At 31.3% G+C, this 13,091-nt stretch overlaps 1 protein-coding gene across 1 annotated transcript; it reads left to right on the top strand.

Moving 5' to 3' along the window:
- The first annotated feature begins 5,030 nt into the window (after positions 1 to 5,030).
- On the top strand, positions 5,031 to 11,304 carry LOC146998635 (THAP domain-containing protein 1-like). The gene is made up of 4 exons (XM_085811404.1): positions 5,031 to 5,213; positions 5,615 to 5,775; positions 6,060 to 6,152; positions 10,205 to 11,304. The coding sequence occupies exons 2-4, from the start codon at positions 5,623 to 5,625 to the stop codon at positions 10,238 to 10,240; spliced, it is 282 nt and encodes a 93-aa protein (XP_085667530.1). The 5' UTR covers positions 5,031 to 5,213; positions 5,615 to 5,622; the 3' UTR covers positions 10,241 to 11,304.
- Positions 11,305 to 13,091: the final 1,787 nt, after the last annotated feature.

A 13,091-nucleotide genomic window follows, 5' to 3' on the forward strand; every position in this document is an offset into this window, starting at 1 on the left:
TTGACATTGACAAAATATGAATATTTTCGTCATTTAAAATACTTCTGTATTTTTGTTGCACCGTATTTAAACTTGCTTCCTCGAGTTATTGACATTAAATTACATTAATTCCATTATCTATCGGAAAATAATTATAGCAAATCATCTATTTACGACATCTCTAAGAGGTCACCTTTTAAGAGATCTCTATTTTTGGGAACATAAACAAACATTGGTAGTGAACATCATCTTTTTAAGACCACCACATGTAAAATCCTCTAAAAGCACGAATGGTTGCATTTAATAAGGACCCATTACTTTTAATAAGGAATGTAACATTAATCTTAATTATACATGTTTTTGATGTGTGTGCCAAAATAGTGATAACGTACTTCTGTTGCTTTAGAAATGGGTGAAATTAAAAAAATGGATACTATACAACAAAAATGTTATTATATTCAGATACACACCTTTTCAACACGTCTGTATCTGTATCAATCTTGCTTTTTAAACAAGAAGAAAGAAGATGAGGACTTTGGCGAACGCCGTTTCCTCCAATCCGTGAGGGTTAATATTGAAATTAACAACAAACGTTTTTACCAATTTTTATTAAACATATACAAACATCCATGCATTCTCCGGGATTCGAACCCGGACCCTTCGTCACGGTAGTCAGCAACGCTAACCACTATACCGGTTGGGCGGCAGGAACACGTCTGAAATTCATTATTCTGCTCAACATAATTTGTCTGCATAAAATATTAAATAATATTAAAAAATCAAAAGCTAAGTCGAAGTAGAAACAGTCATCTCTTCTAAAACATTTTAATTGAAGTAAACAGACGTTCGCCTTATCGTAAAGTAAACACCTATTTTTCAAACAGCGGATGAAACGGGAAAGAGGGAATTGGTGGGGGAAGGCAGCGAGCGAAATAACACTTTTTCGAGCTGGGGATTAAATGAGAAAGGACGAAACGATACTAAGCCAATAAGACAAGATCTGGTATTTTACTTTATTATTTAATTAGTCATCATAAATTTAAAAATTATTTTAATTTTTATTTGTTTTTACATTTTTATTAAATTGTACTTATAAGTATTTTATATTTCAGTTGCTAATTATTATGTTACTTTAATTATTCATTATTTTAATCACTATTTTTTGTTATTTTAATTATTAAGTTTTTTAATAAGTAATTTTTTTGTTATTTTAATTACTAATTAATGTTATTATTGTAATATTTATTTCCTTTCTTTCTTTATTTTTTATTTTATTTTTTTCTGTTTTCCTGACGGCCTTCCGTAGGCCCTTCTGACTTTAGAAACTAAGCCCTGACAGCAATAGAAAATTTAATAATGAATCATATCCAGTGCACCAAAAAATAATAGCCAAAATAAAGTGAATTATTTCTACCCAAAAAAAGGCGACGGAAAACTAGAATAGCTCACGTGATTCAATGCAATGAGACGTTTCAAAGCCCTTTTTGGGGCCGTAGACCGATAAAATAGGCTCAGTATACGGATACCGATCGATTTTACCGAAAGTAACGAGTAACGATACGATAGTAACGAGTACTGGTTCACCGAGTAACGAATACATACGGGTACACAATTTCTCGTTACTTCTACAGCACTAGCAATCAGCAAAGAGCCACTGCATGTGTTCCGAAGTTTATTATGACCAGAAGTCGTGACGTCACACGAATTTTCGAACCGCGCGCTTAGGCTTGAAGTAGAGTCGGTGTTGTCCAGACTCAGGAAAAGGGGGTAGTTTGTTGTCAAAGGGGCTGTTTCGCACGTGCTTATTACTGAGGATGGCGGTAGAAAAAAAATCGAATTCGAGTAAATGGTGAAATTTTTCGAAAAAATACGCTGCTGAATTTAGTAAAGAGTATGGAAAAAAGAAATGGGGAACGTTAATGGATATTTTAAAAGCAGAAAAAAATGGCCTTTTCAAAACTTCAGATATGTGAAGAAACGTAAACATAGTTTTACGTATGATCTTTTGCAAAATGGAAATGTTCTAAAAGGTTACATGTTTGTAAACTATTTGTTAACAGGAATTTTATGATTAAAATACATTATTTTGACTTAAAAGTTTATGCAACAACGTCATAAGTCAAATCATTGAAATATAGCACCGCGTACGCGTGTTTAATATTCCTAATGCCTTTGAATCAAAAAAATTTTTTATTTTTAGCAAACAATGATTATATCGATAATTTTATTTATTCAGGAATTATACCTATCACGTACCTACAAATATACTATGTATCGTAGATACCAATAAGCAGTGAGTAAAAATATAACAAACTTTTAACAAAAGTAATAGGAAGAAAAATTTTTAAAATTAAATAACTATAGGTTAAATCATAAAACATATTATCTTGCACACATATATATATATATATTTTAACATATGCAGTGAAAGGAAATTGCAGTACATATTCCTATTTATACCCTTTTTAAATCGATCCCACCAGTGACCGTGTGGTAAAATCGCTGAACACTGGTAGTTCGGTCCGAGGTCCAAATACTACGAACGGGTTTGTTGCATTATCAACATATCTCTGATAACCAATATATCTGTCATTACCAACATATTTCTCGTAATTTCCAAAAGCATAAAAAATTAAGGCATACAAAACCTCTTTTAAATAAATAACTATATGTATATATAAATGTATTATAAATATATTAATATATGCAGTGAAAGGAAATTGCGGTACATATTCCTATTTAAGCCCTTTTTAAGTCGATCCCACTAGTGGCCGAGCGGTAAAATCTCCGAACACTGGTAATGCGGTCCGACGTTCGAATCCCGCGAACGGGCTGGACGCATGGGCGTCATTACCAGTATATCATTGGTAATGACAGATATATCATTGGTAACTTCCAGAAGCATAGAAGTTTAAGGCACAGAAAATCTGTTTTAAATATATATATATATTTTTTTTAAGTTATAGAATGTTCTGGAAATATTTAAAGCGAACTGGATTGGCTGACGAGGCTGACGTCATTTCTTGGAAGCTCTGCCTTTCCAGAGGCTATAAAAGGACTCGCAAAGGAATATCGGGGGCTTTTCTTTAATGTAGCGATGCAGTAAACTTCATACAAAAAGTTATTAGTAATTCTTTTTATTTACTCCAGATATCTGATTTTGTAACTGCTATTTCTCCTGAATAATAATAAATGGATCCTGTTTTTTAAACTTATTGTCTGATAATTTAAGCTACGACTACAATTATGACTCTTCACCAATCTATTTATTCCGGACAAAAGCTGGTACGTCATATATAATATATATATATATATGTGTGTGTAATATTAAAAGCACAAGGAAAAGTCGGAGCAATGTCGATGCGTAGTTATCCTATATTGAAGAGGAAGTAATCTGATTGCGTCGTAAGCTAATATGTTGACTTCGTAAATAAAACTTGGCAGTAGAAGCGATTTTAATTCCATTTTTATTTCCAATTGATATTTGTGGCCACAATCACTTGGCACTCTAGTCGTGTCTTTCCACAGAAGATTTACATTTTTGATATTGTTGGGATAGAAAGCAAGCCAGCGAAATTGAAATTACATCTTAGCACAGTAGAGAGCAAAAGCTGAAGTGCGTCGTTATGACAGATGGAAGCACGCGAAGAGAAAAGTTTTGGTATACAATTCGGTGATTGGTCGTAAAGAGGCATCTGGTATTAACGGTTACCTAAGATCGCATGATTAATTTGAATGACGTAATGCAGATAAGTTATTACGATTTTAGAATAGAGAGGAAGAATTAATGTTTATAGTTATATTATAATTCTGATTCATACATTGTTATCTTACACATATATATATATATATATATATATATATATATATATATACATATATATAACTGTATAAATATATTCACAGATGTAGTGTATGAAATTGCAGTACATATATATTTATACCCTTTTTAAATCGATCCCACCAGCGGCCGGTAAAATCGCTGAACACTAGAAGTCCGGTCCAAGGTTAGAATCCCGCGAACGGGCTGGTTGCATGGACGTTTTCGTGGTTTTCCTTATGCGTTACATGTATACGAGCTAGTTTTCCTTAGAATGTCTTCCACGAAGGCAACCCTCACTTTAGGCAGATAGCCCTCGAGGCTTTGCCGTAATTACATAAAAACAAAACTAAGCACTTTTTTTATCTGAATAAATATACACAAAAACTGATGTAATATCTAAAGGTAGACGACATTAAAAAATCTGATAACTAATTATAAATCTTGCATTATAATATTGACAAGAATTCAACCGAAAATTATACAAGAATTTAACTTGTTTTATACAGGAGATTCTAGAAACTATTGGAAATTGACATTGATATCGGTACAGTTAAAATTACTTAAATAAATTTTTAACTCAAATCAATTTAATGTAAATGTTGAATTTAGGATGTGCACAGTTTGAATTATATACTGCATATTCTTTAATGCATGTCTAATGTATTACATTTTTATACACTACAAATTCAAATAAAAGTAGAGGGAAATGCGTTATAATTTAAAACATAAATTTTCAAAATTTATAAATTACTCATCAAAACATGAAATTAAGTACATTAATATATACAATAGTTTAAAAATTACAATTTTAAATTAAAAGTATGCACCCCTTCTTTATATGTGAAATAGGAAAACACCAAATATATTATTTTCACTAAAATTTAATTAAGGCATTGGTAATGTAGAATAAATAAATAATGTAGAATCGTCAGCATCAAATGCGTTATTTCTATAGCGAAATACTCGAGGTTTTCACAAATCTTAAAGAAATTAAAATATTTATTACGCACACTTTCAAAAACAATCCGTGACCTCCGCCGTCCTCAATTTAGCTCTAAAACGACAGTCAGAAACTTAAACGGCAGCTATCCAGCTGACGGAAAAATTTCCGACACGTCGATCTCTGTAATGATCGAGACGATGACACCAGACTCGCTCTCTGTCGAGTAGATTGCAAAAAGCGACCCGTTCTTCTTTCTCGACGGTGTCCAGATTAGGCAACACCGACTCTACTTCAAGCCTAAGCGCGCGGTTCGAAAATTCGTGTGACGTCACGACTTCTGGTCATAATAAACTTCGGAACACATGCAGTGGCTCTTTGCTGATTGCTGAAGCTTCTTACGTTGTGCGAACGCTGAAGCAGAATACTTTGATTTTTTTATGGTTTTAAGGTTGGATGTATTTTAGAGAGGTAAGAATACATTACTTTACTTCTGTAAAGTTATATTTTTCTAATTATATCAACGTTTTTAGGCGTATGTTCTAGTATACATGTGTTATTTCTGGTAGAGACAAGGCTGCTGTGCTATGTATAATTTCTTTTTGAATAATGTTGTGTCAGCCCATCGTAGAATAAACGGGCTTCGCATAATTATATTACCTGATCTGTTTCAGAATAAAACATTTTTTTAAGGACCTGTATAAATTTGATGTTATAATATAAGCTAACACAGCTTATTCTTAAAATTTTACATGCCATTAGCTATACACTATAACTATTTACTCCCTTTTATATTTAAAAATAATTAATTTATATTTTATACATAACTATTTACTCCCTTTTATATATTAAATTAAATAAAAACATTTCAGTTATTAAAATGCCGAGTAGATGCTGTGTACCATTATGTAAGGGAAACTACCCAACAGGACCAAAAGTGTCTGTATTCTCCTTTCCTAAAAATGAAGATTTGAAGAGAGAGTGGCTTTCTGCAATCCAACGGAAAGACTTTTCACCCAAAAAGAGTTCAAAGGTAAGTAAAGTAGAGTTATTAATTAATAGTGTAGATTCTAATTACATATAAGGGTTCATTCAGAAATTTTTAAATGATAATATATTGTTACATAAACCAGGATATACAGAAATAAAGGATTGAAATAGAGCTTTAATCACTGCAAATATTCTCTGGTTCTATCTGTGAAATGAATATTCTTTACTACAAATGCTCAGAATGAACCCTCTGATTTTTAAACTATTACTATTAACATAATGTTTTTTTTTTTTTTTTTTTTTTTTTTTTTTTAATTTTCTCTAAAGGTTTGTGAATTGCATTTCAAGAAAAGTGATTTTAAAGTTGAAGCTTCAGCATTTGATTCTAAGAATGGAATTTTAATTTCTGCTCCACTTCAGGTGCGTAGATTAAAAGAAAATACAGTGCCATCAATATTTAAGGACTATCCATCTGTATACAGTTCAAAAAGTAGCACTATTGTACGAGAAGATCCTGATGCAAAAAAAACTGCCCGCGAGTGCCATAATTTACAGAAAGCATTGCGTGAAAGCCCCAAAGAATATGAAATGTATAATAATGATTTGAAAATTAATTGTTCTAATGATATTTTGTCATGTATTGATCGCTATGGAATATCAGCATTTTGGCATGTATACACAGTTCCAGATACCTCAACTGTTTGCTTTATTCATATTGTTTTTAGTCCTGGGCCATCAATTGATTATTCTGTAGTTGTGAATGACAATCAAGAAATGTCTGTATTTATTAAAGAAAAATCTATTATGCAATTATATCCTTACACATTCCCACATAAAGTTACAAATTTTAATGAAATTAGGACTGTTTTAGATAAATTGGCTAATCTTCAAACCAAAGAGTTAAATTCAAAATTAACCATAACAATTGATATAATTAATGAATTACTGCAAACTATCTCTAACGACAAAAATGAGAGCATTATTAAATTTTTGCAAGACCAGATGAATCTTTTACTTTGCCCTAAAAATAATTTTAGATACAATCCTAATGTACTAGTGTTAGCATGCTTGTTAAATACTATATCACCACATGCATATAAATTTTTAAAGGATAGTGGCAGTATTATTATGCCTCATCCTTCGACTTTAAAAAAAATTTGTAGCAATTTAGTATTGTCACCATGTAATGAAACAATTGATGAAAATTTTTTTAAATATGTAAAAAATCGTGTAACTTTCCTTGAGGATCGAGAAAGAAAAGTGATTCTTTTGGTAGATGAAATTTATGTTCAGCCATATTTTGATTACAAAGGAAGCTCTGTCGTTGGGGCTGCATTTGATTCTTCCAGTCCGGCAACCAGTGCATTTGCTTTTATGATATCCAGTTTGGAATCTTCATTCAAAGAGGTAGTACATATTATGCCTGTTAACACAATAAATTTTGAAACATTACATTACGTAATTAAAAAAGTGGTTAGAGGTCTTGAAAATATGGGAATTATTGTTATTTGTGTTATTACAGACAACAATGCAATAAATAGAAAAGCCATGAGTTTGTTTTCAAATCCACCACATAATTCATTTGTTTACAAACATCCAATGAATGGGAATAGGCCTCTTTTCTACATAATAGATGCAGTTCTTTTATTTAAAAATATAAGGAACAATTCGCTGAACCAGAAAAATCCTGGTACATGTATGTTTTTTCCAAATATTGAAGATCTTTCAAAGAAGCACTTCAAAACTGCTTCGTTTATGTCTTTGAGAAAGCTACATGAAATTGAAAATGACCAACTGATTACATTTTCTAATGGTTTAACTCTAAAAAGTCTTTCACCTTCTAATTTAGAGAAACAAAACATTAAACTGGTTCTTAAGATTTTCAATAAATTTACTATTGAAGGTCTCATTCATTTGGGTCCTTTGCATGAAATACCACACTATTCAGATACATCTGAGTTTATATCCATAATATACAAATGGTGGGATATTATGAATGTTAAAACTATGTTTAAAGGTATACATCAAAAGGGTGAATTTATGAAGCCATTAACAGCAGATGATTCTGATCCAAAAGTTATTTTCCTCAATCAGTTTCTTAACTGGTTAGATGCATGGGAATCAATGAAATGTTCAACAGGCATGCTTACAAAAGAAACTCATGCAGCTCTCAAACAAAGTACTTATGGTATACTGGAGTTGACTAGATATTGTGTTGAAGAGCTTGGAATGAAATATATACTTCCAGGAAAAATTCAGACTGATGCTCTTGAAGCCCGGTTTGGTAAATACAGACAACTTTCTGGTTCTCAGTATCATATTTCAATGAGACAGTTATTAGAATGTGAAAAAAAATTAAGAATACAATCAAGTATTAAGTTAGAATTGATTATTAAAAATACTACTGTCCCTTTAACATCATTTGAATATGATGATAATCTTCATGATATTATAGAATTAGATAATACAGTATATTACCCATCATTAAATATTACGGAGAGTGATGTGAAGAGCATTAGTAGCCATCTACCAGTTCTGACTTATTTGGGTGGTTACTGTTGTCATGCAGTTTTAAAGAAAGTAAAATGCTGTACCTGCAAACAAAACATTACAATAAATTCCACAGTTAATCATGATCAAACGTATGATCTTATAAAGAATCTTGATCGTGGTGGACTCAGGTGGCCAAAACCATTTATTGTAAATATAATTATGTATAATTATTTAATTGTAAATAAGCTGTGTAGTGAAGAATATGAAGATTTTTTGTTGGAACAAAATCAGAGGAAAATTGTTGCAAATTTGACTTTTAAAATTTTAGAATTAAAAGAAATGCTCTTTGATGATATTATTTGTGATAATGGTCATACAAGTGAAAGTATAAGCAAACTGATAATTTGGATATCAACAAATATCATGCTCAAGAATCTTTGCAATAGGAAAAATGATGATATTAAGTCCAATAAAGAAAAAAAAAAGAAAACTTCAGACACTTGCAAAGTAACATTGATGCTGTCTTTAAAAGTAATTTTTAAAGTTCTCTCAAACTGCATCTTTGCTAAATATCTACGTGTCATCTTTGGTGAGCAGCTGAGATTTAAGAAGCATGTTTGTTATACATTTAAATTGCTTTATGCCAAAATTTATTTTGGACTTGTATATATTATTCTTTGCTTATTTAACCAAGTTTTTAATATTACTCAAGATTTTATATAATTTTTAATTTGCTTTATACTAAGTTACTTCTCAAGGTCCTGAAATTTCTATATTGTATTTACAAGCGCCTTTGCTAAATATCTACGTGTCATCGTTGCTGAGCAGTTGAGATTTAAGAAGCATATTTATTATACATTTAAATGCTAAATATCATAATTTATTCTGGACTTGTAGATATTATTCTTTGCTTATTTAGTTATTTAACCAAGTTTTTGGCATTACTGAAGATTTTATATTTAAAATTTTCTTTATACTCAGTTACTTCTCAAGTTCCCAAGTTTCTATTTTGTATTTCAATTGTGTTTCTTAAAATGTTCATCATTATTTAAGATTTTGTATCCTGCAATTACATGTCATAGTGTAGTAGTGTAGAAAGAACATATTACATGGCATAGTGTAGTAGTGTAGAAAAAAGACAAATTCCATAATGTCTTCTTTCTGCACAATCTAACTCTAATATTTCTATTTATGCAATAATTGTATGGACTCTTTCTGGATAGTACTACATGTTCAGCTCAAGTAATATTTGCTCTTCACATTATTCACAGTGATTAAGCACAAATCAATCTACTAATATACCCGTGTGGTGACCGGGTGTGAAAGAATAGTCCCAATGTAGCTCATACATGTCGTAAAAGGCAACTAAAATGGGTACCCAGCGTCTGGGGGTATAGCCGGGCACCCTGCCCCTGGGGATTATATCAGGGAACTGGTCCTCCAGGTTGGGGGTTGGGTGTGGGGCTAACTACCCCACCCCATAAAAAATCTCACTGTTAAGAAATCCAAAGATAGAATTAGCCGGACTGCTTCTATTGGAAAACGACTTGGAAATGGCCTAGGGACTTTTCGTTTTGGAACATGAAAAATAAGTACAGACTAAAAGTTTGAAAAGTTATTGAAATAATTAAATAAAGAATGATGAAGTGTGACTGCAAGGGATGTCCAGTATCCTTTTCTGTCATTGCACTTTTCCTGACATGATAAGGCTCTACCACGTACACTTTGGTAACGAGGCTTGGAAACCTCGGCTAACACCTTGTTGTTTATTAAAAAGAAAAAGAGACATACAGCAATAATTATATTTCATAATAATAATTTTGACCCAAGCTCTATAAATATATTATAATATTAATTTATAAGTCTTTACAAAGTTATATACATAGGTCTTTATAACATTTCACCTGTATAATAGTTATGATATATGATTTTAAAGACTAAAAAATAAATTTGTTCTGTTTTTTCTTTCTTTGTTTCAGGTATTCATAATGAAGAAAGGAGTGTTTTTATCATGAAAGGGCTCTCAGGTGTAAAAATGCATAGGATATATCTTAGTTTATTGAAGTTAAGAATTGGTGCTTTGTGGACTAAAAAATATGTGCAATATCCATTGTCACACCACTCTGTTCAAGAATATCGATCAGTCCTGAATGATAAAGAAAATGATTAACAAAGGAATATCTAGAACTTGATTGTGTGCATGATTTAATTCCAAATATAAGTATTGGAATAATTCATCCTCCTTATTTTCAACAAAAACTATTCATTTGGTAATATACATTTGAGCTTATCAATGTGGTGTCTTGTGTAACAAATCGTCAGTATTATAAAATAGATGGAAAGGTCTTTGATTATTGCAAGAGCTTTATGTGCTGAAGAAGTAAAAAAATGTCCCAGATAATTGTGGATATTATGAAACTGAGTATCATAAGAATGGAAAAATATTTCTTAAACAAATTACCTTGTGATGCATTTAATGGGTATGTTTATTTTATTTCATATAACTGTAAATTTAATTATTGATAATAAGCAAACTTTTTTTTTTTTCCCTAAAATGCCATTGGTGTATTGTCATTATTCTATATTGACATGTATTCTCTTACATTTATCATTGAAACCAGAGATTTTATAATAGAATATGGGAAACTTGTGTTGAAGGCCTGTTGATTGAAATACAAGTGACCATTACATCTTTGGAATTTGCATTCTCATTGCCAATTTTGAAAAGACCTTCTTTTACATTTTCTTAAAAAAGTTAACATTCTAATGACTTTAGAAGTAAACATTGGCGACTTCATATGAACCAGTCTCTTGGCGAGTTTAGCAAAAAATTTGCCGATGGCTTCCCCATAACAGAACTGTACTGGATTCTATACCTGAATATTGCATTAAAAGGAGAGAAAACCATTTATTATGAAGATAATAAATGATTCATATTACGAATGTTCATTTCTTATAATGATAGAGTTTCATATTCTTGCATTGTATTTCTTTTGTGTCAACGCAGAATAAATTGTGTCGGATTTCAGTTATAATGATATGTGTAAAGATGCTGTAATAAAATTTGTTATAAAAGTACTGTTGTGTATTTTTCTTTAGCAGTTGAATTTATGAAAATTTGTATTATTTTCTAACAAATAAAATTTTATATTTTAATATAAATCCATCTATGGACATTACAACAGATATTATATTCTGGAAAATAATTTATGATGCCTTTTCAAAACTAAGTTTAAAATGAAAACAAACCTGAATGCATAATAATTTTTAATTAATAAATAAAATGTGAAATATGAAATGTGTTCTGACATGTCACATTAAGACTGCAAATAAAGAATTCTTTATATGTGCATTGGTTTTTGTTTACAATTTGCATAGTCTTGAATACTTTACTGGTCTAAATTCATTTTAAAAAATTTGGTGTCATGATGAGTAGTGATTTTAGGTAAAAGTTTACAATTGGGTGTCCCTTGTATTTTGGCGATTCTTTTTTGACACCAAGATTGGCGTCAGGAAGGCACAATTTCAAAATGGCCGCTATACAAAACCAAAATAAGAAGTCAAAGAATCGCACAAGCCCACCAGTGGGCAAGCGGTAAAAGCCGCTGAACACTGGTAGTTCGGTCCAGGGTTCGAATCCTGGCAAATGGGCTGGCTGCATGGGCGTTTTCGTGGCTTTCCCCATGTGTAACTTGGATATGAGCCAGTTTACCTTAAAAAGACCTCGGTTTAATTCTAGTATCCGGTGCACACAGGATTTGGCTACTTTTGGCGACTTTATGATGAGCAGTAAAAGCGGGACATATATGATGAGTAGTAAATGCGTCATTCAAAGAATATATATAGTTATACATAGCATATACTATGTATATAGTGTATAGTATATACATAGACGTTCTTTGGGTCATTTTTGGTGATGGCGATAAGTTTCAAAATCGCACCAAGGCTGCACCGTATACTAGGATTTTAAAAGTTTAATCCTAGTATCTGGTGCACAAGGGATTTGGCTACTTTTGCCCACTTTATGATGAGCAGTAAACGGGACATATACGATGAGTAGTTAAACAGGTCATTTTGATGTTGGCGATAATTTTCAAAATTGCACCAAGGCTGCACCGTATACTAGGATTTTAGCAAGACCTCCACGGGGCATTCCTCCTTTTCCTGTAGTGCCTAAAGGCGGAGCATGTAATAAGTAAAAGGAAAAAAAAGAATTGCACGAACTCTGTGTCCATGTACACATCGATATGTTTTCACTTAAAAAAGTATCCTAGAATTGCACAAACTAGGCATTGTGCACTGCCTTAAATTTGTCCATGTACACATCAATCTATTTTCATTTAAATAAGGAAGCTAAAACAAAGTTAAAACTATCATGGTAACCTGAAGCAAGGTTTCATTGCCAAAATAAAAAAAAAAATGTCGCTAATCAAAGGGGCACCCAATTCTACACTAGAGCCTGATTTTATTTTCTTAATATATATATATAATGTTTAAAAACTGATATCATTTTTACTTTAAACAATATTCCCGAAAATATATGCTCTCTTTTGTGAAATGTTTACTTTATAATCTGTGCAAAATATTACCATAAATAAAAAAACTTAATTATTTCTTAAATATACAGTAATTAAATACTTTTATTATCCCTGTGATTATAAGAATTATAACTGAAAGGGCATAAACAAAAACACAATTAAAGGAAATGCAGTACTGAAAGTTTCTGGTTAGCGAATAATTTGCAACAGAGCAAGCCATTACAATACTATAAGAATTGATTAGTAAGGTAAACATTAGTTGAGCATTCTTTCGCAGTAGCAATAAATTTTTCATTTATAATTCTTAAAACACGCCAAAACAGATTCA

This window comes from Stegodyphus dumicola, chromosome 2, assembly GCF_044657685.1.
Source record: "Stegodyphus dumicola isolate Sdum_Otavi_A_Nest chromosome 2, ASM4465768v1".
Taxonomy (NCBI): Eukaryota; Metazoa; Arthropoda; class Arachnida; order Araneae; family Eresidae; genus Stegodyphus; species Stegodyphus dumicola.

Bases quoted from the DNA above. Each gene is read 5' to 3' on its own strand.
- LOC146998635 (XM_085811404.1), top strand. From the start codon at position 5,623: ATGCCGAGTAGATGCTGTGTACCATTATGTAAGGGAAACTACCCAACA. The intron at 5,776-6,059 runs GTAAGTAAAGTA...TTTTCTCTAAAG, and splicing joins CACCCAAAAAGAGTTCAAAG to GTTTGTGAATTGCATTTCAA. The intron at 6,153-10,204 runs GTGCGTAGATTA...TCTTTGTTTCAG, and splicing joins TAATTTCTGCTCCACTTCAG to GTATTCATAATGAAGAAAGG.